The 27,824-nt window shown below is 35.5% G+C and overlaps 1 protein-coding gene across 1 annotated transcript in view; it reads left to right on the top strand.

Moving 5' to 3' along the window:
• The window catches only part of HMCN1 (hemicentin 1), a 471,117-nt gene that overhangs the window by 280,857 nt on the left and 162,436 nt on the right, over positions 1-27,824 (top strand). The window contains exons 31-36 of the mRNA XM_032862623.1: positions 1,543-1,821; positions 2,323-2,604; positions 3,331-3,439; positions 4,418-4,587; positions 5,783-5,937; positions 14,298-14,421. Of these exons, the coding sequence (XP_032718514.1) occupies positions 1,543-1,821; positions 2,323-2,604; positions 3,331-3,439; positions 4,418-4,587; positions 5,783-5,937; positions 14,298-14,421 (1,119 nt within the window). The remainder of the gene's footprint in view (positions 1-1,542; positions 1,822-2,322; positions 2,605-3,330; positions 3,440-4,417; positions 4,588-5,782; positions 5,938-14,297; positions 14,422-27,824) is intronic.

The raw sequence follows: 27,824 nt of genomic DNA, 5'->3' as shown, positions 1-27,824 counted from the left end.
AAAAAAAAATATGCAGGTGAGTGTTTGTCACTGTGAGCTAGTTCTAAAAATGATTATTAGAAAATATTAAGGTACTCTATTCAGCACCCAGCTCTATTTTCTAAAATCCTTTTCTACTAAAAGGGACCAGGGCTTCCTAGAGAAATGATTAATCCTAAGGCTGGGGCAGGGAATAGACAAGATGACCCTGCCCCATGAATAGGTCAGAAAGTAAGAAAGTATCAAAATAGTCAAATGACATGGATATGTCAAAGGAACAGGAACCAAAGAAATAGTTTCCACTGGTCAAAACTGAAACAATTTGAACAACAAATTAAATAAGGTAATATTAGATTATAACCCAAAGGATAAAATAAGTTTCCATGAGTTCATGTGATATAAATAAATTGTTGAATAAGTGAATAAATTGGGGAAGAGAAACAAAATTATAGAGAATAATTCCAAATAAATTATGTACGTATTCTCTCAAGAAGTAGAACATAACTCCCCACCCCATATGTATGGGCTGGAAAGAGTGATTCCTTCCCCCAAAAAGGGGAAAAGGAGAGCACTTCACAGTGAAGAAACCTAGCAAAAGTGACTGCAACCAGATTACTAGTCGAGGTTAACATTATCATGAGAAGTCATGCTGATAATGTGTGCCTTTGATCTGATCTGATGAGAAAGTTATTTTACCTCTGTGATCGTCCTCCTGAAACAAATAACCCTAGCCCAGCTATAAGGAATACATTCTATAACATATCTTTTTCTAAAATCAGGGTTTAATAAGATAATATTAAGGCACTCCCAATTCGGGCACATGCCACTGGATTTCTTTTAACCTTTCGCAATTATAGCGCAATCCTGGAATGACCACAGTCAGAAGTTGTAGCAGGGACTGAGCCGTTTGAGTTGTTTTTCCAAGAGCAGAGTTCTCATATGGTGTGAGTGGCCAGGAAAGTGGTTGCTGAATTATGGAAGATACACATGTAGCCAATTAGATGAATAAAGTTGAGTGAATGAACTCTTGGAAGCTAAAACAAACAAACAAAACCCCAAGAAAACCCAACAACAACAAAACAAAACCCAGTAAGAAGCAAAAGTTAAAGCTTCCACAGCTATTTCCAGTAGCTGGTTCTGAAGGCACTTAGACCTTTTAGAACTTTGTGGGAAGAGGGCATGCAGTGGTCCCACATCTGACATTTTTGTTCCCTTGGGCTGATGTCAAATGTATCCCATCTGCTTTAAGTGGGGTTATATTGTGTTTTGCTTTGTTTGTTAAACATAACTTTCTTAGTTACTGTTTTATGGTCTATTGGACTTAAATGAAGCCCTGAAACTAAACTCTGACTTTTTGCTTTAACTGAAATCTAAAGCCCAAGAGGAAGGTGATAAAGATTGAAAAGACAGGCAATTTATTATCAGTAGATAAATCATTGACTTCCTAATTGTCTTTAATTCCTAAATACTTTAAATGCATTGTTTAAACATCTGCAGCATACAAGAATTTGATGCGGATGCTAAGGCTTAGAAAACCTGTTTCTGTTCTGAAATCCTTTACAGTTCCACCTAGTATTAAAGGAGGGAATGTCACCACAGAAATTTCAGCATTGATCAACAGCATAATTAAACTGGAATGTGAAACGCGGGGACTGCCGATGCCTGCTATTTCTTGGTATAAGGATGGCCAACCAGTCATTTCCAGCTCCCAAGCACTTTATATTGATAAAGGACAATTTCTTCATATCCCTCGAGCACAGGTCTCTGATTCAGCAACATATACGTGTCATGCCACCAATGTTGCTGGAACTGCTGAAAAATCATTCCATGTGGATGTCTACGGTAAGGAGAAAATATGTGATTTCACCATATGCCTTTCTGTCTATGCTTTTTAATATGCCAATGTCTAATTCACTCACTACTAATATCCTAGAGGGTTTCATTATTTTCAAAATGCATGGATAGGAATTGACAGAATTGTCCCATGATTTAGAAAAATATTTTAAAAAGCTATAGTTACCAAGAAGTGGCCCATTCATTTGCCAACCATTTGCCCATGGCACACGGAGCATCTAGACCATTTGGTTTTTATGGAGAAGGCAAAGTAGTTGTTAGGACTAAATCCTTCTCTACTATTTCCCCTTTGTGAGCCAGACACAGTACAAAGTATCCCACAATAATTAGGATAGCTGCAGATCAGCTAACCCAAGAAATTTGTTCCTTAATAGCCTTGAAGGAGACAGACCTGTAGCTAGTTTCTATGGTCAAATTACATGAAAACAAAATCCCCTTTATTTCATTAGGATTTCAAAGATGCCTGAAATATTACTTTTTTCTACGTAGTTCCTCCAATGATTGAAGGTGACTTGGCTGTACCTCTGAATAAGCAAGTGGTTATTGCTCATTCGCTGACCCTAGAGTGTAAAGCTACGGGGAACCCTCCTCCAGTCCTCACCTGGTTAAAAGATGGTGTACCTGTGAAACCCAGTGACAACATCCGTACAGAAGCTGGTGGGAAGAAACTAGAAATCAGGAGAGCCCTAGAAGCTGATCGGGGACAGTATGTATGTGTGGCTACCAGTGTGGCAGGAGAAAAGGAAATCAAATACGAAGTTGATGTCTTAGGTAAATAAGGATGCCACCTTCTGGATTCCAGGTTCACAGCAAAACCTGACCATTTTATTAAATGCTTTTTTGGTTGTAGAACAATAAAACAGTCTTAGAGAAGGTTCAGTTATCTGTTCAACTCTGGACTGCACATTACTAAGTGGTGGATTTATTACCAGAATCCCAAGATCTAAGTACCCACATAAATATTGCACTGATTTTGATAGGTACACTTTGTATTTTTCAGTACACTGATATGTTCTACATCTATGACAATATCTGATTGCAGTGAGTGAAAACATGGTCCTCTGTCATGAGCACTACGCTATGTCTAGTGCAGGAAATAGTCTCTGGGCCTTGGGAAGTCGTCTTGCAATGTTTTTAGTCTCCATTTCTCTGTAAATTGAAGGCTTTTTAAGCAGAGCTCCAGTTTTTGAGGTTCTCTTTTCTTATTATGAAAATAAGCAACATAAAATATGAACCAACTTTATATTGAGGTGATAGCAGCAGTACCAATGTGCTAGATTAATTGAGAAAAAACCACAGCATGTCAAAGATACATTCATTGATCTTAGCAAGTGTGTATGATAAAATATATTTTACATTTCAAATCCCCTTCGTGTATCAGATTCCTAGGATACTTGTCAGCCTTCTGAACTGCAACTTCGTGTTGCTTAAAACAGTGGTATATTTTTTCTGGTGCACATACATTTCTTACTATGTTACATCTCTGTTGTTTTCTAGTGCCACCAGCTATAGAAGGAGGAGATGAAACATCTTACTTCATTGTGATGATTAATAACTTATTGGAGCTAGATTGTCAAGTGACAGGCTCTCCCACACCAACTATCATGTAAGGGTTTTGGTATGTCTTCTAAATACCTCCCACTTCTTTATTTGAGTGTTTTCGGTCTATCTTGAAAAAATTTCTGTGTCATTAAAAGGTGGCCATATAAAGTTACATTTTTCATGTTCCTCTTTTAAAAAGACATACTCTATATACAAGGCAAATTTTACTTAATAATCACATGGCCTTTCAATCTGTTCAACTAGAGGAATTCCATTTATCCTCCTAGAAATGACATTTTCAGTTCATAGAGACAGACTAATAAGCAGTATCTGTCAGATCTTCTTGAGGCACACAACAAAAAGAAATGTACTGGACATTATTAGGAAAATAGAGGAAGCCACCATGCATACGTGTTTACCAGTTCTTTTTTCTCATTCTGTCGTTCACAAAGCATTTCGTGAATACTTACCTTCATTTCCAAGGTGCAAGACATGCAAAGGAATAGTTAGTCAACTAAAAGAATAAAATATGCTACTATACAATTACAAAGTAAAATGAAAAATGATAACTCCTAAGAAATGTAAAAATATGCTCTATGATTTCAGGGTTTTATTTTGCAGATATTTTAGGAATGTATTCTCTTTGCTGCTTAATGTTATTTAAACATTTGAAGTGAATACTATTTAGGGACACTTCCCTCTGTTTTCTCAACATAAATAGAAGAATGAAGAAAACACAGAGCTACTGGGGTTCCAACACTATGCTAACTTCTGTGTTGGGCCAGGTTTACTTTTTTCTTTCCCACATTATAGTTCATTTTACAGAGTGGGCAAACAGGGAATTAGGCAAATACGCAGTTGAGAATTTACATATCTATGTATGTGTAGAAACATTTAATATATAGATAAATCTAGTTCCTCTAAGATATGCGCACGCACGCGCGCGCGCACACACACACACACACACACACACACACATATCTTTTAGGAACTAAGTTATTTAAAATACATCTCCAGACTTCTTTTTGCCTTGTTTCTATAGGTGGCTAAAGGATGGCCAGATAATTGATGAAAGGGATGGATTCAAGATTCTACTAAATGGACGCAAATTGGTTATTACCCAGGCTCAAGTATCAGATACGGGCCTTTATCGCTGTGTAGCAACAAACATTGCTGGTGACCACAAGAAGGAATTTGAAGTTACTATTCATGGTATGCTGAAGAAGGGACATGAGCATTATATTTAAAATTAATTTGTGCATTCTGTCATTATTTAGCTCAGATGCTAGCTCAGGAATCTAGATAATTCTTGAGTTGTGGAAAGCAATATAAAGGATGTGAATATTAAGGATGTTAAAAAATAACAGATTAATCTTAAGGCACTTTACTGAGACTTAACCAAGAGACCTATGTAAATTAATATAAGCACTTCAAATGTTAGGAAGTGTATTCTAAATAGAAATCTACGTAGGTTTGAGGAATGAGACCAAATTAGATAGAATAAGCAGGCAGCAAATTCCAAGTAAAGGGCTTGTGTCAGCTCTCCAGGGTTAGCCAGAACAGGAGGGAGTGTGAATAAAGTCGTTTCCAGAAATGGGGACTAAGATGTTATGCAGGATCCAGGGTAGATAGGGATATTCACAGAACTAGCACAGAAGACTCAGAACCATTAGTGCGATGACAGAAACAACCCTTGGCCAGGGTATTATGTGTCTCACTTTCCTCCTGACCTTGGGAAGGGAGGAACAGCAATGAGAAACTGGGGGGCCCTTTAGAAGCTCTAGCAGAGGTTTCTATGAACATCAACATTTTTCCCCTCTGTCCATGCAGACTTTTTTTTTCTGCTTTTTCAATCCTGTGATGAAATATAGCTAACCCTGTTTCTCAGTCTCAATTCTAATTGCTGAGGGAGGGAATCTGGAAGGTCCAGCTTAAATCATGTTCCCATTCTGTATTCAGTCAGCCTTGCTGGGGTCAAAGAGTCATGCAGTATAAATACAGGTAGAGGAAACTCACCTTGATTGAATGAGGTAGTACTAGAGAAAGGATCATAACAGATTGGGGAAACATAACAAAAGTTATAAGCGAAACATGTGGATTGTAGTTGCCATAAACACTTCTTCTTTGGAGAACTAGAGATCCATACTTAAGAAATAAATCATCTAAAATTGCAGAAAACTGTAAATTAAATGCATGGGATAAAATTATTTCATTGTTTCTTAAAATAAGAATTTTCCCTTTTCTAAATTTTAAAGTTTCGGGTTCTTATATCCAGATTTTTAAATACTTGATCCCACTGATTATGGTTTGTGTTCTCTCCCTCCCTCACTCTGTCCTTCCGTCCCTTCCCGCTTTCCTTCCTTCCTTCCTTCCTTCCTTCCTTCCTTCCTTCCTTTCTTAAATTTAGTTCCTCCAACAATCAAATCCTCAGGCCTTTCTGAGAGAGCCATAGTGAAATACAAGCCTATCACCTTGCAATGCATCGCCAATGGCATTCCAAATCCATCTATCACATGGTTAAAAGATGGCCAACCTATTAACACTGCCCAAGGAAACCTTAAGGTAAGTATAAATATTGTTGAGCCCCAAATATGAAATCTACATAGATCTTCCCAGAACTATCACATTCTTCTTTCTGAATTGTAGATTTTCCTGTTGGACAGATTTTAGAGAAAATTTATCAAAATAATATGTCTTCCTTAGAGTTTTTGAGTTTATCTTAATATTTTGATTTGAAGAATGGAATTCATTAAAGACTAATAACCTTAACAATGATAATTTTAATGTATTTGTTGATATTTTTATTATTTCAATTTATGCCTGTTTTAAATACTGAAAAACTGGTGTCTTGTGGGTGAATGAATGGTGTTCATCATTACTGACTCGGAGTATCTCCAATATACCATAGAATAAGATTAAGATAAAATCGTATCTACATAAACCTAAGTGCAATAAGTCTTTAAAAAATCTTAACCGGTTTATAAGCTTTAAGATGTCAGAGACTCAGTCTGAGTAAATTCCCTTCTATATCCTTCAATCTGAGTATAATTCCTGGCATATAAATGTACCTCATTACATATTTCTGGATAGATAGATAGAGTGATTGATTTATTTCACACTTAGATAATCTGAATGATCCATTTAAAATTCTGAATCAATAGATTTTGCTACCAGAATCAAGGTAGTTGACTAATGTGGACTTGAATTTTGCTTGTAGTAAGTTTTCAGTAATGAAGGATGTATTGAGTTCTTTCCCCAGTACAAATGATGGGTATCTGCTCATTTATTATTCCTATTCCAAATCCAATGGAACTAATCTTATATATTCATGCTAGTGAGAGATTCATTATGAAGCCTTAAAACATACAGCAAGGAGATAGTCATTTATCGCATCATCATATAGAAGTTTAATTGTAAGCTGTAATGAGTAGCTTTAAGAGAAAATATGAAGTATAAGAACAGATAATGTGGAAAGACTTTAGGCATTAGGTAATTCATAGAGAAAGCATTTGAGCAGATCTCTGAAGAATACATAGGAGTTAAACAAGTGAATTAATGGAAGAAAACAGTATTCCAGAGATTTGTGTGGGCAAAGAGCTTCAAGTAAAGGAGCATGATACTTCCGGAGGACCTGACAGCAAGCCACTGGATGGAAGAACAGAGCAGGATGAGGTGTATTAGAGGAGACCAGGGAGTAGAAGGCATTTAAGTAATAATAATGGTTTTATTTTTGCTTTAAACCAATGGGAGATCTTTGAAGAGTTTTAAGAGAGTAGTGACATAATCAGATTTTCATTTTAGTTAGTTACTGGCCCCAATAAGATAATGAAGGCATTTAAAGTAGATATGTGTGCAGGGGTGGTCCAAAACAGTACTGTAAGGAGATCCTGTACTCACCTCCTCCCACAGACACACCAAATCTACTGCCATGTATGGAACAGTTCCCTCTGAAAAAGATTTGAAAATTAGCTGAACTGCTCCTCCACAACAAAGGGTAAAAGGGCAACAGATGGGGAGGAGAGGCAGAGACACAATCCTGCTAAAAACCATATCATACCTACTCACTACAGGGAGGGATCTTACAAGTCTGCAGCTTCTCCCTGAGGAACATGGGGCTTGTGCCCTCTATCAGGCATTCTGACCCTTGGGACCTGTACTGGAGAGACAAGCCATAAAAGGTCTGGCTTTGGAAACCAATGGAGCTTATATCCAAGAGATCCAAAGGACTGTCAGGATCTGAGATACTACTTTTAAATGACTCACAAGCAGACTTACTTACTCTGCTGCTTAGTCCAAAAATTTGAAAAGGGCCTAGACTAGACTATATGTGAAGGAAATTCATTTGTTAATTTTAAAGCATCTGCCAGAGGGACAGGGACTGGTAGGGACTTTCTCCAGGACAGAGGTGCTGTCTGTCAACAGTTTTGCACTCTCCCTCCACCTTGCTAGTAAAAGCTGATGTGTGCAGACACAGCAAACTCCCACTGCCTTGCTAAAGTGGAGGTGGGGAGGGTGGTGCTCTGTCCCCCAGCATTCTTCACCTGTCTTGCTAAAGCTGCAGGCATGCCCCACCCCAAGTACTCTCCCACTGCCTCATTAAAGCTGACAGGCAAGCATGGTCCACACAAGGGACACCTCTTGAATGCCTGGACCCAGTGGTCAGAGGGGCTTGTGTTGCAGGGCCCTATGGGATTGTAACAAAATTCAGAAAAGCCATCCTTGGCAAGCTACCACACCCAAGGCATTGCACACAGTAAACTGGAACATACCTGCTGGTGAAAAAGCCCCATCCACTTGTCCTGGAGCTTCAACATGAGAGACAGGCTTCAGGTTTGCCACATATGTAGAGGCTATGAAGGGAGCAAATTCAGGGAGACACCACCTTTGTGTTCTCCCTTGGCCTTCCTAGCTCACTGGTACCTCCCAGCAAGGGGCATATACACAGACCCAAAGCCCTGATTTTTGCAACTGCCACCCAGGGAACACCTCCAGATCCCCTGGTCTGAAGGGCAGCAGGGTTTACAACTGCAGTCCTGTGGCACTGTGTATAGTTGTGTACTTTAAAAGTGCTACCTAGGGATCTGGTTTCTAGTCAGCCTGAAACCAGGTGCTGACTGAGATCCCTTTCTTTGGAACACTGATAGGTCTTGAAACACCCTTAGTAACTGGGACTAAGAATAAATCAGGCTACTTAGGCAGTCACAAAGTCTGAAAGACAACCAAGAGCTAGGGCAGTGTTGAACAATGATGTTAATCTCCACAAGGCCACTCCTTTAAGACTGGGAAGATAGCTATTCTGCATAATACTTAGAAACAAACAAAGACTCGAGCAAAATGAGGAAACAGAGGAGTATGTTTCAAATGGAAGAACAGAACAAAACCTCAGAAAATGAACGTCATGAAATGGAAATAAGTAATCTTCCTGATAAACAGTTCAAAGTAATGATCATAAAGATGCTCACTAAATCAGGAAGAGAACCATGTTCATAGTGAGAACTGCAACAAAAGATAGAAAATATAAGAAAGTACCAAGCAGAAGTCACAGAGCTGAAGATACAATAATTAAACTGAAAAATACTCTAGGTAGTTCAACAGATTAGATGATTAGATGAAGCAGAAGTACAGATCAGTGACCTGGAAAACAGCAGTGGAACTCACTCAAACAGAGCAGCAGAAAGAAAAAAAGAATTTTTAAAAATGAAGATAGCTTAAGGGACCCATGGGGCAACATGAACTGGAATAACATTCACATTATATGGATTCCAGAAGGGGAAGAAAGAGAGAAAGGGACAGAAAACATACTTCAAGAAATAATAGCTGAAAACCTCCCTAAACTGGGGAAGGAAACAGATATCCAGGTCTAGGAATCATAGAGAATTCTAAATAAGATGACCCCAAAGAGATCCACAGGAAGAGACATTATAATTAAAATGTAAAAAGTTAAAGATAAGAAGAAAATCTTAAAAGCAGCAAGAGAAAAGCCATTTGATAGGTGCAAGAGAACCCCGCCCCCATAAGACTGTCAGCTGATTTTTCAGTAGAAATCTTGAAAGCCAGAAGTCAGTAGCATGATATATTTGAAGTGCTGAAAGGGAAAAAATCCTCCAACCAAGAATACACTACCCAGCAAGTTATTATTCAGAACTGAAGGAAAATAAAGAGATTTTTAGAGAAGCAAAAAGTAAAAGAATTCATCATCATTAAACTGTCCCTACAATAAATGTTAAAGGGATTCTTTAAGCTGAAAAAGAAAAGGCATTGACTAGTAACAGAAAATGTATGAAAGTAAAAATGTCATCAATAAAGGTAAATATATAGTAAAGGTAGTGGGTTAATTACTTATAAAGCCAATATGAAGGTAAAAATCCAAAGTAGTAAAATTAACTATAACCACAATAAACAGTTATGAGAGATGTAAAATAAAAAAATCTAAAATGTGACATCAAAAACAAAACATTGTTGGGGACTGAAAATGTGGAGTTTTAGAATGTGTCCAAACTGAAGTTGCTATCAAAATTAAAATGATCTTCCACTATGATTAAATGGAATTTACTCCAGGGATGTAAGTATGTTTCAACATTCATAAATCAACCAACATAGTACACCACATTAATGAAGTGAAGGATAAAAATTACATGATCATCTCAATAGAAAAAACATTTGACAAAAGTCAACATCCATTTATGGTAAAAACCCTCAACAAAGTGGGTATAGAGGAAACATAGCTCACCATAATTAAGGCCATATATAACAGCCCCCACAGCTAACATCATATTCAGTGGTGAAAAACTGAAAGTTTTTACTCTAAGATCAAGAGCAATTAGGCAAGAAAAAGAAATAAAAGTCATCCAAATTGAAAAACATATATTAAAAAATCTTACAGACTTCACCAAAAAAGTGTTAGAACTAATAAATGAAGTCAGCAAAGTTGCAAGATACAAGATTGATATATAAAAATTGGTTTCATATCTATACACTAACAAGCTATCAGAAAGAGAAATCAAGAAAAGTCCATTTAAAATTGCATAAAAAAGAATAAAAAGAAATTTAGCCAAGGAGATGAAAGAAAGTGGAAGTCCTATGCACTAGAAAATATAAGACACTGATGAAAGAAATTGAAGAAGACACAAATAAGTGGAAAGGTATCCCATACCAATGTATTGGAAGAATTAATCTTGCTATAATGTTCCTATCACCCAAAGCAATCTACAGATTTCGTGCAATTCCTATCAAAATTCTAATGGCATTTTTCCACACACATAGAACAAACAATCCTAAAATTTCTATGGAACCAAGTCCTCAAGTAGCCAAAGTGATCTAGAGGAAAAAAAAAACAAATCTGGAGGCATCATGCTGTTTTCAGACTATATGACAAAGCTGTAGTAATCAAAAAGTTTGGTATTGGCATAAAAACAGATACATAGATCTATGGAACAGAATAGAGAGCCCAGAAATAAACCTAGACATATATTGGTTGGTTAATTTATGACAAATAAGTCAAGAATATACAATGGGAAAATGATGTTCTCTTCAGTAAATGATGTTGGAAATATTGGGCAGTCACAGGCAAAAGAATGAAACCAGAATGCTATCTTAAATGATACATAAAAAATCAGCTCAAAATGGATTAGAGACTTGAATGTAGAACCTGAAACTACAAAACTCCTATAAGAAAATATAGGTAATAAGCTTCCTGAAAACAGTGTTGGCATTGAATTTTTAGATCTGACTCCCAAATCAAAGACAACAAAGGCATAAATAAACAAGAGGGACTACATCAATCCAAAAAGCTTCTGCCCAGGAAAGGAAATCACCAACAAAATAAAGAGGCAACCTATTAAATGAGGGAAAAGTTGTAAATCATATATCTGATAAGAGATTAATATCAAAAGTATAAAAAGAGCTCAACTCAATAGTAAAAACACAAGCAATCCGATTAAAAAATGGGCACAAGATGTAATTAGACATTTTCCAAAGTCATATAGATATACAACGGGCACATGGAAAAATGTTTAGTATCAGTAATTATCAGGGAAATGCATATTAAAGCTGCAAGGTACCACATCCACCTTTTTGAAGGCTGTTATCAAAGAGACAAGAAATAACAAGTGTTGGTGAGGATGTGGAGAAAAGGGAATCCTTGTGTGCTGTTGGTGGGAATTTACATAGTGCAGCCACTATGGAAAACTCTATGGTGAGTCCTCAAAAAATAAAAATCAGAGCCACCATTTGATTCAGCAATTCCATTTCTGGGTATTATCCAAAGAATATGAAAACCCTAACTCAAAAAGACATATGCATTCACATGCTCATTGCAACATTATTTATAATAGGACATGTAAACAACCAAAGTGATCATCAGTAGATGAATGGATAAAGATATCACACACACACACACACACACACACACACACGAGAATACTATTCAGTCATTAAAATAAAAGAATGAAGTCTCACCACTTGTGACAATAAGGATAGACCTTAAGGACATTATGCTAATTGATATGTCAGACAGAGAAAGATAAATGCCGTGTGATTTCACTTATATATGGAATCTAAAAAATAAAAGAAACAAAACTCATGGATACACATAGAACAAATTGGTGGTTGCCAAAGGAGAAGGGAGTTGAGAGGTGGGCAAAATAGGCAAAGATGGTCAAAAGGTACAAACTCCCAGATATTAAGTAAATAAGTCATGGAGATATAATTACAACATAGTGACTATACTCAATAATACTGTATTGCATACTTGAAAGTTAACAGGAGAGCAAATCTTCTAAGTTCTCATCACAAGAAAAAAAAATTTGTTAACTTTGAAGACTAGACTTGTGATGATCACTTTGCAGTGTGTACGAATATCAAATTAAGTTGTACACTTGAAACTAATACAATATATGCCAATTTTACCTCCAAAACTAAATTTAAAAATATAAAGAGTAGATATGTGGAAATCCATTAGGACTTACTCATCCAGGGGAGAGAGAATATTGAAATTTGAACTCATATTCCAGCCATGAAGATGAGGATACATGGATATATTTGAGAATTATTGTTTCAATCATTAGAACTCAGTGATAAGCTGCATCTGAAAGTTGAGGGAGCAGGAAATATCAAGGAAAACTTGGGGAATCTAACCTATACAGATATGTATCTTATGATGCCATTCGTTGAGACAGGAGACTTTGGAGGGCAACTCATTTAGAGGCAAAAAAGCTGGATTTAAGTTTTAGAGTTTGAGAGGTTAATTTGACTTTGAAATAAAGTGGAGATCAGGTAGACCGTGGAATATATGCTCCTGGTGCTCAAAGGAGAGTTCTGGCTGGAGATACTGACACATAGATGATATTTGAAAGCATAGACATGAATGAGTTAATCTAAGGGAAGAGTAAAGAGTAAGAAAAAATAGAAGAGAGAACCAACCTCGTCCAGAGTCTTAAAAAATTATGGCATTTAAAGGCCATGTGCAGAAGTCTAGAAGTGAATATTAATGTATGAATGTGCTGCTTAATGAGTTTAGTACACTGTGGCTGGAGAATAGGTCAAGTGGGAGTTTAGTATAGAGAGCAGATCATTTGGGGTCAGAATGTGGCAAGCCTGGAGAACTATGCTGAGTTCAGATTTCATTCTGGGTAAAGTGGGGAGCTATGAGTGAGCTTTGAAGGGGAACTAGTAGAAGGATCAAATTCACATTTTAGACAAATTATTCTGGCAATGGTATATAAGATAGATTAACATTTGGGGAGGTTGGAGACACTGGAATATAAATTAAGAAACTATTATAATCCCATAGTGGTTGTGAGAATGGAAAGTAGAGGGTCTGAAAAACTTAAGAGTAGTATAACTAATAATAAAAGTCAGAGTGAGCTCTGAAATCAAGATGACTTGGAGAATAGTTGTGCTCTTAAACAATGTTGGAAACATGCAATGAAAGTAGGTCTGGAGATAGAAGGCAACAGTTAAAAGCCTTGTTTTGGATGTGTTAAATTTCATGTGCTAACGCGTCCAGCAGATTAGCTGGAACAGCGAGTGTGGCAGTTAGGAGAGGAATTGAGGCCAGTACTATAAATTTCAGAGTCTGCACAAGATTCTTCGCTGAAGCCATGAATTTGGATGAAAACTATCAGAAAGCTGAGCTTTATGCTTAAGGGACAGGAAGAGGAAGCAGATTCTGTGGTCTCCTAAGAAAGTCAGAGATTGAGAATAGAGGACATTTTTGTATCTTCAACACAGCTACAGAGAGTAGAGTGGTTCAGGAGTAAGGGGTCAGTAATGCCAAATGCTGTAGATGGTGAAAGAGAAGATGAGCTTACTACATAAGCCGCTGGATATTGTGATTAGAAGCTATTGAAAACTTCTGAATAATCAGTTTCAAAGAATAACCACTGAATCACTAGTTCCAAAATGGTGAAGGCTAGTTGGAATAGGTTTAAGAGAGAAATGAGGAAAAACAACCAGGAAGAAATTTATCTGCACTTCCATTACTCATATTTTATAATTTCTATTGTTTTTCTGGTCCCCATGACCATTTAATCAAAAAAGATTGTTGTCTTCAAAGTATTTATGAAGTGTTACATAAATGTGACCGTATTTTTTTTAAGTAACTTAAATTGTCATCACATACCTCATGGTTCAGTGCTAAAGTCTTTTGTCCAGTGAAGTTTAATGACTGTACCAGCAGGCTGGCCTTAGGTTACTTTATTTTGTGTTTTCCAATGAATAAGAAAAATTTTTCAATCAAATCAGTCTTTTTTTTTTTTTTGGTGCAATGAAGTGATCTGGTTCTAATCTATCAAGAGATACTTAAGATCAGCATAAAAATGTGATTAAATAGCATAAATTTCAATGAATGTGTCTATCTCAGCAAATGCTTTCAAGTCCGGTATAAAGTACAAAATGCTGCCATGCTTTCTGCTCCCCGTTAGATCCAGTCTTCCGGTCGAGTTTTACAAATTGCCAAAGCCCTGATGGAAGATGCTGGCAGATACACTTGTGTGGCGACCAACGCGGCTGGAGAAACACAGCAGCACCTTCAGCTACATGTGCATGGTAATGTCATTCCCGTCTTAACAAAAGAACATTTCTATTTATTTTTTTTTAACATAATGGGACGTTTTTAATGAATTACACTGTGAAAGAAACAAGTGTTTATTTTCATCTGTATGAAAAAAAATAGTTTTTTTTAAACATTGTTGTAATTACAATTGCTCATATTAAGATAGCCTTCGGTCAAGATATCTGTTAAGATGGCCAGGTTGCCAAATAGGATTCGCTAGAGCTCATAAATAAATAAACATACTACCCTAGGTTTTTGATTATTTGAATTCTATTGACTAATAACTTTGTACAGGAAGCTTTTGTTGTCAAGACAGAGTTGCACGATTGTTCCTTAGTATTTTCTGTGATTTTCTTTGCTGGCTGTATGAGGGATTTTGATAAGTAGAAGCTATTCTTGACTCAAGTTCTCATCTCATATACTTTAACAAAAATTCTGGGTGGCCGTGGACTATCTCATGAATATTACAACTTCATAATAAACTTAAAAGATAATTCGACTTTGAATGTGAGACTTCAGATCTCTGGAGTCTCATTAGACAAGGGTCAAGAATTATAGGCTTGGACTTTCCTGATTGCAGAAGGCTATCCAAGATTTCCATGTATACCTTTTCATTTTCTCTAATCCTTGTGATTTCTTATTAAATCCTTTATTCATTTACTTCATTTATTCTTCATTCATTTATTCGTATGTTCACTTTACATTTACTGAATTATTTAACCTAAAAAGATGCTCTAGCATCTAGCTTGATTCCAGTTACATTATCAGTAGGCAATCAAATCTTAAAAAATCTTAAAAATCTTTAAAAAATGAAAAAGTAAACCATAAGTGAATAAAAAAATTTTAATTGGACATTGAATTCTTCTCATTTACTAATTTACATATTTTATTTTATTTAAATCAATGAGTTTAAAGATTCAGATCATCAGTTCCCTAAATGTTTTTAATAAAACAATGTATTTTCCCCCTTTCCCCAAATATGAACACCTAATTTATGGATGTCATAACACAAAGCATGTTCCTTAAGAGGACTTTTACTTTTTCATTTAGTAATTGACTTAAAGGCCAATATCTGATTATAACTATCTTGAAATCAACTTAATTGAAATTGACCCTGCTTTCCCTTAAGTTGCTTTGAATTTACCTTGTTCCTCATAAGGCCTTCTGTCTCTCCCAAGTGTTTTCTGGCAGCTGTCTCCAGCATATACGGAGATTTCCATTTCCATCTAAGAGTGTTCTGTGGGAGGGCTTGCTCTCCTTTCCCCATTTTCCTACCCAAAGGCTCCTTTTCTCATCATTGTGCAGGAGATTTATCTTTTCCCTTAAAATAATTTCAGTCCTTATCTAGTCTCCATTGTTGGCTAAAAGGAAACAGTCACGTGGGATAACATGATATGCTGCCATCATCTCAGGCACCAGAGTTAGACCAATTGTGGTTTAAATTCTATGCTAACCATGATCTATGTAACCTTTAGTCAACCATTTAATTTCTCTGGCTATCTGATTTGCAGAGAGCTTTGGGGGTTTTGAGGTGTTAGATGCCAAATATCTCCCACTTTTACTGTCTCCAGTGGTATCAAAAAGAAGGGTGTTTTTGTTCTCTAGACTGGATTAAAATATTAAATGAAGACTGTATATTGAAGGACAGAGTATGTATCTCTAGAGCTGGGAAGAACCAAACTTCAGTGTTCATAAAAATCATATATATTACATGTTAAAAATATAGCTTCCTGGGCCCAGTTCCAGATCTCCTGAAACAGCTTTCTGCTGCAAGTGGTTTGTATGTGTCATTACTCAGAGAAACATTGGCCCAGACTTTAGGAACTGGCTTAGAGACTTATTAATGTAGTCAAAAATGATTGAAAACCAGAGTTCATGAAAGAAATTAAGGATTCCATCAAAAACAAAGCAACAACAGACAAAAGAACTCCCAGAGTCAATACCTAAGAAAATATAAGTCGATAAACCTACAATCTGAATATGGTAACAAAATATATGTTAGCAAGGATTGCGATTAGGGTATACACCTACACAGAAAATCATCAGAGAGAGGGGCAACAAGCCAGAAGACATCTGAGGTAATGTGAAAAGAAACAGGTTAGTCACTGTAAGGATTTATTAAGTGCTACCATATTGGATGGAGAATATAAAACAATCTTCTTGATACAAATCACAAATGAAATAGAGGTAAGATACATTACAGTACCTGAAAATGTTTTACTAATATAACCTTGACTTGTTCAGATAACAGGTCACCAATCTGAAATGAGACTAAATGATGAAGTGAACTTCTAATATAATACTAATTATGATCAACCTGAAGGGAAGTGATTGGCTACTGTACAGGAATCTGGACAGAAAGCTAACATATCACCTTGTCACTCCTGATAACTGATGTCACATTGGATATAAATAGCTCCCAACTTGATTCTGTCCCCTTCAATACTTATATTAATAACTTCAGTGTGAATTGGAGAAGTTAACAAAAAGTGTAGAAATTTCTAAAGGATTAGTTGACCATAGATTTCAAAAAGATTTCAGAAGTTAAAATGACAAGTTAACCATGTGAAACACTACATAAGAACAGGTTTGGAGCAGAGTGGCTTAAAGACACCACACATTGAAATACTAGAGATATCAATGGTGTTCTGCAATTATTATAGATATAATCATTCAATTTCATAATAAAGCTAAGTAACCTTAAAAGTCAGTCATAAACAACAAGAAAGGAGTTAGCCCTGTTATACTCTCGCTCTCTGAATTCTTCTGAAGTGTTGTATCCCATCCTGGTGCTGTTTATTAAGAGGGACATTGAAATATCTATAGAGAAGCAACTATCATTTAATTTCTTTTTTTAAAAAAAATTTATTTAACCAATCTTATAGTTGCTTTCTGAGGAAAAGAAGCTCAGTGTTTATTGACGGTTTAACACATTTAGCAAATGAACATTTACTATAATTGGCATCCAACTGTATTCAATCCTAAGAAATTCAACTTTCCAATTGTTTAGTATCTTCCTTTCTTATAAAAAAGATTGTAGATGCTTCCATCCTTTGCAAGCACTAAAAAAAAGTGTTTTCAAAAGGCTAAGTAAGGGTGGATCATGAGGAGAGGAACATTCTTATGATCCCCTAGGTTTCTTAGGGGAAGTTCTGTCCATTATAGAAGGCAGAGACTCTCAGTAGGTGGTCCTTTTTGATCATCAAAGTTTTATAATTCTGAAAGTTCTAATTCTCTAGACCAAACTATGAAATTTTATCTAAACCTCGGATATTTGCCAAGTGAGACAGATGTTTCCACAAACAGATGATTACTTGGAGTTTAATGGCTCAAGCATTCATTACATCTGCACTTAATTATATCCTAGGAAAGAGTAACCAAGGTGAAACACCCAGAAGTGGCATGTTGTGGTTAAAAGCATGGGCTTTGAATTTGGTTCCCTATACTGCCAAGTAAAACATGAGGACAATAGGCTTAGATGTTAACTTTTTTAAATCTGTCTTTTCATCTGTAAAATGGGAAGGATAATGATAATATAATTGGAAGGTTGTTGTGAGGATTGAATGAAAGACTACATGTGCTTACAAGCTTATAAACTTAGCCTGGTGCCTGGTTTCTAGTTATCATCTGTAAATGGTAGGCTAACACCTGTTTTGGCCAAATGGATATTTGGGTTTGGCACTTCTCACAGCACCAGCATTCTCACAAATGTATCTGAAGTTCTGGTGCCTTTACTGTTGGCCAGGAACCATCTTGGGTCTGTATTAGTCGTCTGGTGAAAACATTAGTAGAACACCCCTTAATTTAATTTTATTATTCTGAAGTATTTGCTTGGCTAACATCTGCTAACACCCACTTAAGAAATGTTCCTCTATCGTTTCTGTGTTTTGCTTAATAGCTCACTTGTGACCTAAAGGAGACTTGAGAATGTTGTGGGGAATTTTTTTCCTTTTTGTAATGGATAACTTCAGAATTCTAGTATTGTCTTAGTATAAATAAATTTATTACTCATTATGTCATAATTTTGGTGGTTGGGTGGGATTAACTCACTTTTAGATCAGTTATGTATTCAATTGAATTTAACCAGGATTTGAAAAAGTCAACACACCTGTGAGTAATTAAAGTCATAGGTAAAGTCTTGCCCATGATATGTTCAGAAGCAGGTATTGTGGTTTTGGGATGGTAATGCTCATGCAGCTTTTGGAAGAAGGAGAATGGAGAAAAAAACCAACAAATTGAATATAATCCAACCTCTTGCTTGCAGTATGCAGACTTTATTGTTACCATAAGATCTTGTTACCTTACTAATGTTTCTGTCTAAAACAGTGCTCATTGAAATTCAAAATTGCAAGATGATTCTTTTAAATGCTAGAAGGAAATTATATATATATATACACACACACACACACACACACACACACACACACACATGTTTTTATGTATATGACATCATCTTCATCCATTCATCTGTTGTTGAACACTTAGATTGTTTCCATATCTTGGCTATTGTGACTAATGCTCTAGTGAACATGGCAGTAGATATGTCTCTGAGATACTATTTCATTTCCTTCAACTATATGCCCAGAAGTGGGATTGCTGGATCATGTGGAAGTTCTATTTGTCATTTTTTGAAGAACCTCCACAATGGCTATAGCAATTTACATTCCCACCAACAGTGTACAAGGGTTCCTTTTTCTCTACATCCTCACCAACACTCATTGTCTCTTGTGTTTTTTATAATATTCTAACACATGTGAGATGATATCTTATTGTAGGTTTGATTTGCCTTTCTCTGATGATTAGTGATGTTGAGCATGTTTTCATGAATCTGTTGGTCACTTCTTAGTCTTTTTTGGAAAAATGCCTATTCACATCCTTTGCCCATTATTTAATCTATTTGTTTTTTTACTATTGAGTTTATAAGTTTCTTATGTTCTTATGTATTTCAGATATATGATTTGCAAACTTTTCTTCCATTTAGTACATTTTCATTTTCATTTTGTCAGTTGTTTTCTTTGCTGTACAGTTTTTAGTTTGCTGTAGTCCCACCTATTTATTTTGCTTTTGTTGTTTGTGCCTTTGGTGTCATCCCAGAAATCAGTGCTAAAACTAATGTTAACTAGCTTGACCCCTATGTTTTCTTCTAGGAGTTTTGTGGTTTCAGGTCTTATATTTAAGGCTTTCATCCATTTCAAGTTAATTTTTGAGTACTACACTGTCTTGATTACACTAATTGGTTTTCATATGTTAAATCAACCCTGCCTTCCTAGGATTAGACCCTCTTTGTCATGGTGCTTAATTTGTTTTCTGTGTTGCTGGATTCATCTTATTAGTATTTTCTTGATTATTTTTGTGTCTGCTTCATAAGGGATATTGGACTATAGGGTGCTTACATTGACTCTGTTTTTATTATCATGATAAAACTAGTCTCTTAGAGTGGTTTGAAAAGTGTTCCCTCTCTGCTCTATTTTGAGAGGTTTGTGAAGGATTCACATTAATTTTTCTTAAATGTTTTGTAGAATTCCCAGTAAAGCCATTTGAGCCTGGGATTTCCTTTATGGGATGTTTTTTTATTACTGACCTAATTTTTATATTTTTATTCATCTATTCAGATTTTCTATTTTTTCCTGAGTCAGTTTCAGTAATTGGTGACTTTCTAAAAATCATCTGTTTCATCTAGATTATCTAATTTATTGGCACACACTTTTTTTATAATTCCCTCATAGTCCTTTTTAATTCTGTAAGGTCCATAGTAATGACCTTAGTAATAATAGTAATGACCAGTAATGACCATAGTAATGATGAGTTTTTATTCCATGACCCTTTTTTCATTTCTTTTTTTTGTTTTTAAGATTTTTTTTTTTTTAATTTGACAGATCACAAGTAGGCAGAGAGGCAGGCAGAGAGAGATAGGAGGAGGAGGCAGGCTCCCTGCTGAGCAGAGAGCCCGATGTGGGACTCGATCCCAGGACCCTGAGATCATGACCTGAGCCGAAGGCAGAGGCTTTAACCACTGAGCCACCCAGGCGCCCCCTTCTTTCATTTCTAATTGTAGTAATTTAGTCTTCTCTCTTTTGTCTTGGTCGGTTTATCTAAAATTTTGTCCATTTTGTTGATCTTTTCAAAATATCAGGTTTTGGTCTTATTGATTTGCTCTTTCATTTTTCTATTGTCTGTTTAATTTATTTATGCTCTAATGTTTATTATTTCCTTCCTTCTAATTGTCTTGGATTTACTTAACTCATCTTTTTTCTGGCTTCTTGAGGTAGAATGTTAGATTATTGATTTGAGATTTGTTTTTGATGTAGTTGTTTATACCTACACATTTTATTCTAATCATTATTTTATGTGTATCCCATAAGTTTTGGTATGTTGTCTTTTTATTTAAATTTATCGTAGAGTATTATGTAATATTTTATATGATTTCTTTGACCACTTAGTTACTTAAGGGTATGTTACTTAATTTCCACATATTTGTGAATTCCCCAAATCTTCTCTTGTTATTGAGTCATAATTTTATTCCACTGTGGTTAGAGAACATACTCTGTGTGGTTTTAATCCTTTTAAATGTATTGGGACTTGTTTTATGCCTAACTTACAGTCTATACTTGAGAATGTTACATGTGCATTTGAGAAGAATGTGTATTCTGCTGTTGTTGGAGAGAGTGTTCTATGTGTACATGTGGTTTATACTGTTGTTCAAATCTTCTGTTTTCTCACTGATTTTCTATTTAGTTGTTCTACCCATTGAAACTGGAATATTGGTGTCTTCAACTATTATTGTTGAATTATCTGTTTCTCCTTTTGATTGTGTCAGTTTTTATCCCATGTATCTTGAGACTCTGTTACTATGTAAATGCATGATTATAGTTGTTAAACCTTGTATGTGTTCATAGTATCATTTAAAATTGTCCTACTTTTTTGCTAGTAATTTTTGTTTTAAAGTCTATTTTGTTCTGCATCGGTGTAGCCTCTGTGATTTTTGTTTCGTTATTATTTGTATGGCATATCTTCTTATAATCTTTCACTTTCAACCTACTTGCGTCTTTCATTCTGAAGTGTGTCTTTTATAGACAACATTTAATTGGGTCATGTTTTTATTTTTTATTTTTTATTTTTTAAATCTCTTCTGCTAGTCTGTGTATTTGAAAAGTGTTTAATCCATTTACACTTAATGTAATTACGGACATGATAGTTTTATGGTATACCATATATTTTTTATATGTATTATGTCATTGAGTTTTTGTTTCTCCATTACTGCTTTTTTATATTAAATAACTATTCTCTTGTGTATCATTTTGTTTATCTTGTTTCTTTTACTATATTTTTTTTAGTTTATTTTTTGTGGTTGCCTTGAGGATAACAATTAGCATCTTAATAATATACTGTGGATTAAAAATTTAATTTCAATAGTATAAAGAGCTTTGTTCTTTTACACTCTCTTCCATTTTCCCTCATTTGTCTTATTATTACCATACAAATTGCACCTTTATTCATCATGAGTCCATCGGTATGGACTTGCAATTACTGATTTATGCTGTTGTCTTTTAAATCAGAGAGGAGACAAAAGTTATGCTTGAAATATAGTTTTACTATCTTTACTATTAGTTACTTCTACTAGAGCTCTTTATTTCTTCATGTGTATTAGAGTTACTATTTCTTTGCAACCTGAAGGACCATTAGTATTTCTTGTAAGGCTGAGGACTAGCAGTGAATTTTCTGTTTTTTATTTTTTTTCTCCATGAATGTTTCAATTTCTCCTTCAAAAGGATAGTTTTGGTAGAGATAGAATTCTTTGCTGATAGTCTTTTTCTTTTCAGCAATCTTAATAAGTCTCCCAATGCCTTATGGCATCAATGTCTTTTTGATGAATAATCAGCTGTTAGACTTATTGAAGATTCCTGTACATGATAAGTCACTTCTCTACCTTGCTGCTTTTAAGATTTTCTCTTTATCATAATATTTATAGGTGTGGGTTTCTTTGAGTTTACCCAATTTAGAGTTTGTTAAACTTCTTAAATGTGTGCTTTAATGTTTTCATTAATATTTGGGAAGTTTTCAACCATGTATCTTCAAGTATTCTCTCTACACTTTTCTTTCTCTCCTCTCCTTTGGAACTTTCATTATGCATAATGCTTGATGGTGTCCCACAAGCCTCAGAGTCTCTGTTCTGTTAATTTTTCTTTGTTCTTTTTTCTTTCTGCTCCTAAACTTGGATCATTTCAATTAACCTTTCAATTACTGATTCTTTCTTCTTCCAACTCAAATATTTCACTTTTAAATTTTAGACTTTCTATTTGTTTCCTCTCTACAATTTCCAGTTCTTGATCAATTCTCTCTATTTAGTGAAACATCATTCTCCTACTTTCCTTTAGATCTTTAGACATCGTTTCTTTTAACTCTTGGAATGTAATAAAATAGCTGATGAATTTTTAAATTTATTTTTATTTATTTATTTATTTATTTATTTATTTGAGACTGAGGAGAAGAGACAAAGAATATCTCAAGCAGGCTCCATACCCAGCACAGAGCCTGACATGGGGCTCAATCTCATGACCCTGAGATCATGACCTGAGCTGAAATCAAGAGTTGGACACTTAACTGACTGAGACACCTAGGCATCCCTTAAAATAGCTGATTTAAAGTTGTTGTTTAATAAGTTCAATATCTGGGCTTCCTTGTGGACATTTTCTCTTGACTGCTTCTTTTCCTGCTCATGGACCATGCTTTCTTATTTCTTTGCATGTCTCCTAACCTTTGCTAAAAAGTAAACATTTAAAATAATATAATATGGCTTGCAACGATGCTCAACATCAAGAATCATCAGAGGAATGCAAATCAAAACTTCAATGAGATATCACCTCACACCTGTCATAATAGTTAAATCGAAACACAAGAAACAACAAGAATTGACAAAGATGTTGGGGGAAAGGAACACTTGTGTACCATTGGTGGGAATGCAAACTGGTGCAACCACTGTGGAAAACAGTACAGAGGTTCCTCAAAAAAAGAAAAATAGAATTACCTATGATCCAGTAATTTCATTGTTGGGTATTTACCCAAAGAATGCAAAAACACAGGGAAGACTGGGTGGCTCAGTCATTAAGCATCTGCCTTCAGCTCAGGTCATGATCCCAGGCTCTTGGGATCAAGCCCCACACCAGGCTTCCTGCTCAGCGAGGAGCCTGCTTCTCCCTCTCCCACTCCTCCTGCTTGTGTTCCCTCTCTCACCGTATCTTTCTCTGTCAAATAAACAAATAATTCTTTTTAAAAAAGAATACAAAAACACTAATTCAAAAAGATATATGCACCCCTGTATTTATTGCAGCATTACTTACAATAGCCAAATTATGGAAGCAACCCAAGTGTTCATCAATAGATTAATAGATAAGGAAAATGTGGTATTGTAACATAGATAGATGGTAGAGAGACAGCTGTAGTGGAATATTACTTAGCTGTGAAAAAGAATGAAATCTTACTACTTGCAACAACATGCCTGCATCTAGAGAGTATAATGCTAAGTGAAATAAGTCAGTCAGAGAAAGACAAATATGATAGGCTTTTATTTATATGTAGAATTTAAGAAACAAAAGAACAAAGAAAGGGGTGCCTGGGTGGCTCAGTCGTTAAACGTCTGCCTTCGGCTCAGGTCATGATCCCAGGGTCTAGGATCGAGCCCCACATCAGGCTCCCTGCTCAGCAGGAAGCCTGCTTCTCCCTCTCCCCTCAACCCTGCCCACTTGTGTTCCTTCTCTCACTGTGTCTCTCTCTGTCAAATAAATAATAAAATCTTGAAAAAAATTTTTTTAAATAAAAGAACAAAGAAAAAGAGATAAACCAAAAAACTGACCCTTAGCTATGGAGAACAAACTGATGGTTACCACCAGAAGGGAGGTGGTTGGGGCAATGGATGAAATAGGTGAAGGAGATTAAGAGTACACTTAACATGATGACCACGGTTGATGTATATAATTATTAAATCACTATTGTACACCTGAAACTAATATAACACTATACTTTAACTATACTAGAGTTTAAAAAATAAAAATAAAAAAATAATAATATAATGTGGCCATTTTGGAAACCATATTCTTTTCTTTCCATAGTTGTTGTGGTAGTTATAACTGCTGTTGCTGTTTTTTGTTTGTTTGTTTTGTTTTTGTCTTCTGTTTATTTATTTAATGAGTAAGTAGAATACTGTTAGTCTCCAAAATGTCCACATCCTACTCCTAGAACTGTGAATATGTTAGATTACATGTCAAAGAGGTATTAAGAATACAGATGGAATTAAGATTGCTAATTAACTGACCTCAAAATAGGGAGATTACCCATGATTATCCAGATAGACCCAGTGTAATCAGAAGGACATTAAAAGTGGAAGAAGGAGTCAGGACTTCAGAGTGATAGGATGTGAAACGATCTTATGAGTCCTCCACACATTGCCATTGCTGGTTTTGAAGACAGAGGAAGGGAGGCCACAGCTAAGGATTATAAGTGACCTCTGTAAGATGGAAAAGGCAAGGAAATAGATTCTCCTCTGCAGCCTACAGAAAGGAACTGAGCCCTGCTGAGACATTTATTTTAACCCAGTGAGACTGTGTTGGACTTCTTACCCATAGAACTGTAAGATAATAAATTTGTATTGTTTAAACAGTCAAGTTTGAGTCAATTTATTGTGAAAGCAAGAGGAAACTAATATCATGAGTTTTCTGAACATTTTCTGTGAAGTCTGTTTTTACAGATTTTAACATTCCCCTGGGGAAAAGGCTGTTTGCACTAAGCAAACTCTGAATCTGATTAAATAAAGAGAAGTCATTTGAGTGTGGATTTCGAGGCAAGGGCCAGATAGGTCAAACAGTGACCATTTTCTAGGAATGATGCTCTTAGGTAGCTCCAAACCCATTCTGCTTCTTTCAGTATCTGCTAGGCTGCTTTTTCCACTGTGGTTGCTACACTATCTGTTTTCAAGTTTACTCCTGATGTGTGGAGAGAGTGGTGGGAGTAGAGGCGATAAAATGCCATAAAACTCACTGCTGTTCATGAGATTTAGCTGTTTTTCTTGAATAAACACTTCTTGGATTGTTGCAAGTCTTTGGCTAATTTCCAGAGTTCTGAAAAAGTTGATTTTTACAAATTTTCCAGAGTTCTTATTTCTTTTATGGAGGAGTGGATTTTTGGAGTTCTTACTCTGCCATTCTAATCTTTTTTTTTTCTTTAAGTTCTCTAGGGGAGGAAAAAGAGCCAACCCACTCCATACCTCTTACATTTCTTATTCTTACCATAATGTTTTATTATAGCAGTTACATAGTCTGTCAAAGCCTTCAGTGATCACTTCAGTCCAGAAGGCTTCATGTGAATATTTAAATAACTGTTTAGAAGGAATGTGCCATGGACTAATTATTTTTCCCTTTCAGTTTGAAAAGTCATATAGCCATATTTAAAGGTCTTTTGTGTTTAAATACCATATCATTCATCTGAATTCAGTGCAGAAAACAGAAACATTCTAGGCATTTCAAGCAGGAAGGATTAACACACCAAATTAAATAGAAGCAGATATGAAGGAGGATTGGGTTCTAGGCTTTGTCTTCAGGAATGACCTCCAGAAATACATATGGAGATCTGACCCACAAAGACATTTACACCGAGGACAGATTTTATTTTTAACTTGTTGAAAACCAGCTTTGAGTTTCATTGCCTTTTGTTGTTCGTTTGCTTATTTGTTTTCTTTGGTATTGTCTTCTGCTTTAATTTTTATTATTTCTTTATCCCTGACTTCTTTTGGTTTATTTTATTGGTTTTTTTCTGGATTCTGAGTTGAATGTGTAGACCACTTATTCCCATTTTTCTTAGTTTTCAATATGTTAATTAGGGCCCTAGGATTTCCTTTGAGTACTATACTGTATAGCAAGCTGACATACTGTATGTTTTCATTTTAATTGGTCTCATTCTATTTTATTTTTTTCTTTATACTTTTGTCTTGATTTCCTCCTTAATGATGTCTGCCCCTTGTAAAGACCTTTTTGTTTGTTTGTTTTTGATTTCTACTCATTTTTATTATAGTCTTATTAAATTGTGGTTATAAATGATTTCTTGAGATTTTGCAGCCTAATAATATAGTAAGTTATGAAAATACTCTATGGGCGTTTGAAAAAAACATGTATTCTTTGTTAACTATAAGTGTACATAGACACAAATATATACACACAATCTGGATGGGTAATTTATTTTTCAAATTCTTTAAAACTTAATTTTTATTTCACTATAATCAATTCCTGAGAAAGATACACTAAAATATACTACTTTCAGATTTTTCAAAAATTTCCTGCTCTTTTAACAACTTTTGCTTTGTTGTTCAATGCATAAAGCATTGCCATTATAATGTATTCTTCACGAATCGTGACCTTTTAAGCAATAGAAAGCATGTTGCTTTGTATGTTTAATGATTTTTGCTTAGTATACCAGTTTGTCAGAAATTGATGTCACTCTGTTGTCTGGCTATGTTTGCCCAGCTCTTTATTGTCAGTATTTTTGTGAGTTTTATATTTATGCTCTTTATCCGCTTGGAATTTTTTATTAAAGAAAATAGTGTTGGGGGCACCTGGGTGGCTCAGTCGGTTAAGGGTCTGCCTTCAGCTCAGGTCATGATACCAGGGTCCTAGAATGGAGCCCCACATTGGGCTCCCTGCTCAGTAGGGAGCCTGCTTCTCCCTCTCCCTCTGTTTCCTTGTTCATGCGCTTGTTCTCACTCTCTCTATCTCAAAATAAATAAATAAAATCTTAAAAAAAAATAGGGTTGGGGCACCTAAAAAAAAATAGTGTTGGGGCACCTGGGTGGCTTAGTCAGTTAAGCATCTGACTCTTTGATTTCAGTTCAGGTCATAGTCTCAGTGTCAAGGAATAGAGCCCCGCATCAGGGTTTTGCTCAGCAGGGATCTTCTTTGGATTCTCTCTCTCTCCCCCTCCGACTCTCTCCCCCACTCTCTCTCTCTATCTCTCAAAGAAATAAATCTTTAAAAATAAGAAAGTGTTAACCCACAGATGTGTTAACTCTTTGTCTATTGAATAAAAAAACTAAGCTCATTCGCATTTATGCTCTTGATTTATGTAGTTGATTTTATTTCTTCTTATTTATTTGTCCTTTCTCCTTTCCTCTTCTGTTTTTACTAGATTAATGACTAGATGGATTGCTTGATTGTACATGGGGTGGAGTTAAAGGGCTCCAGTGTACTAAATGAGTTTAATTTAGCAAATCTTTAAAATGTAGTTTTTCTATAAACTTCAGATACTAACTTACATCTACAGCATCTTCTCAAAATACGATAAGGCCTCTAGTTTACTTGTGAGTTTTTCATCCTGACATCCTTCCTATAATCCTTGAGATAGTGTTAGAAACATA

Source organism: Lontra canadensis, unplaced genomic scaffold (assembly GCF_010015895.1).
Source record: "Lontra canadensis isolate GAN:19392208 unplaced genomic scaffold, GSC_riverotter_1.0 scaffold24, whole genome shotgun sequence".
NCBI classification, from domain to species: Eukaryota; Metazoa; Chordata; class Mammalia; order Carnivora; family Mustelidae; genus Lontra; species Lontra canadensis.
The sequence above is the reverse complement of the archived record's forward strand: the minus strand, read 5'-3'. Positions and strand labels throughout refer to the sequence as shown.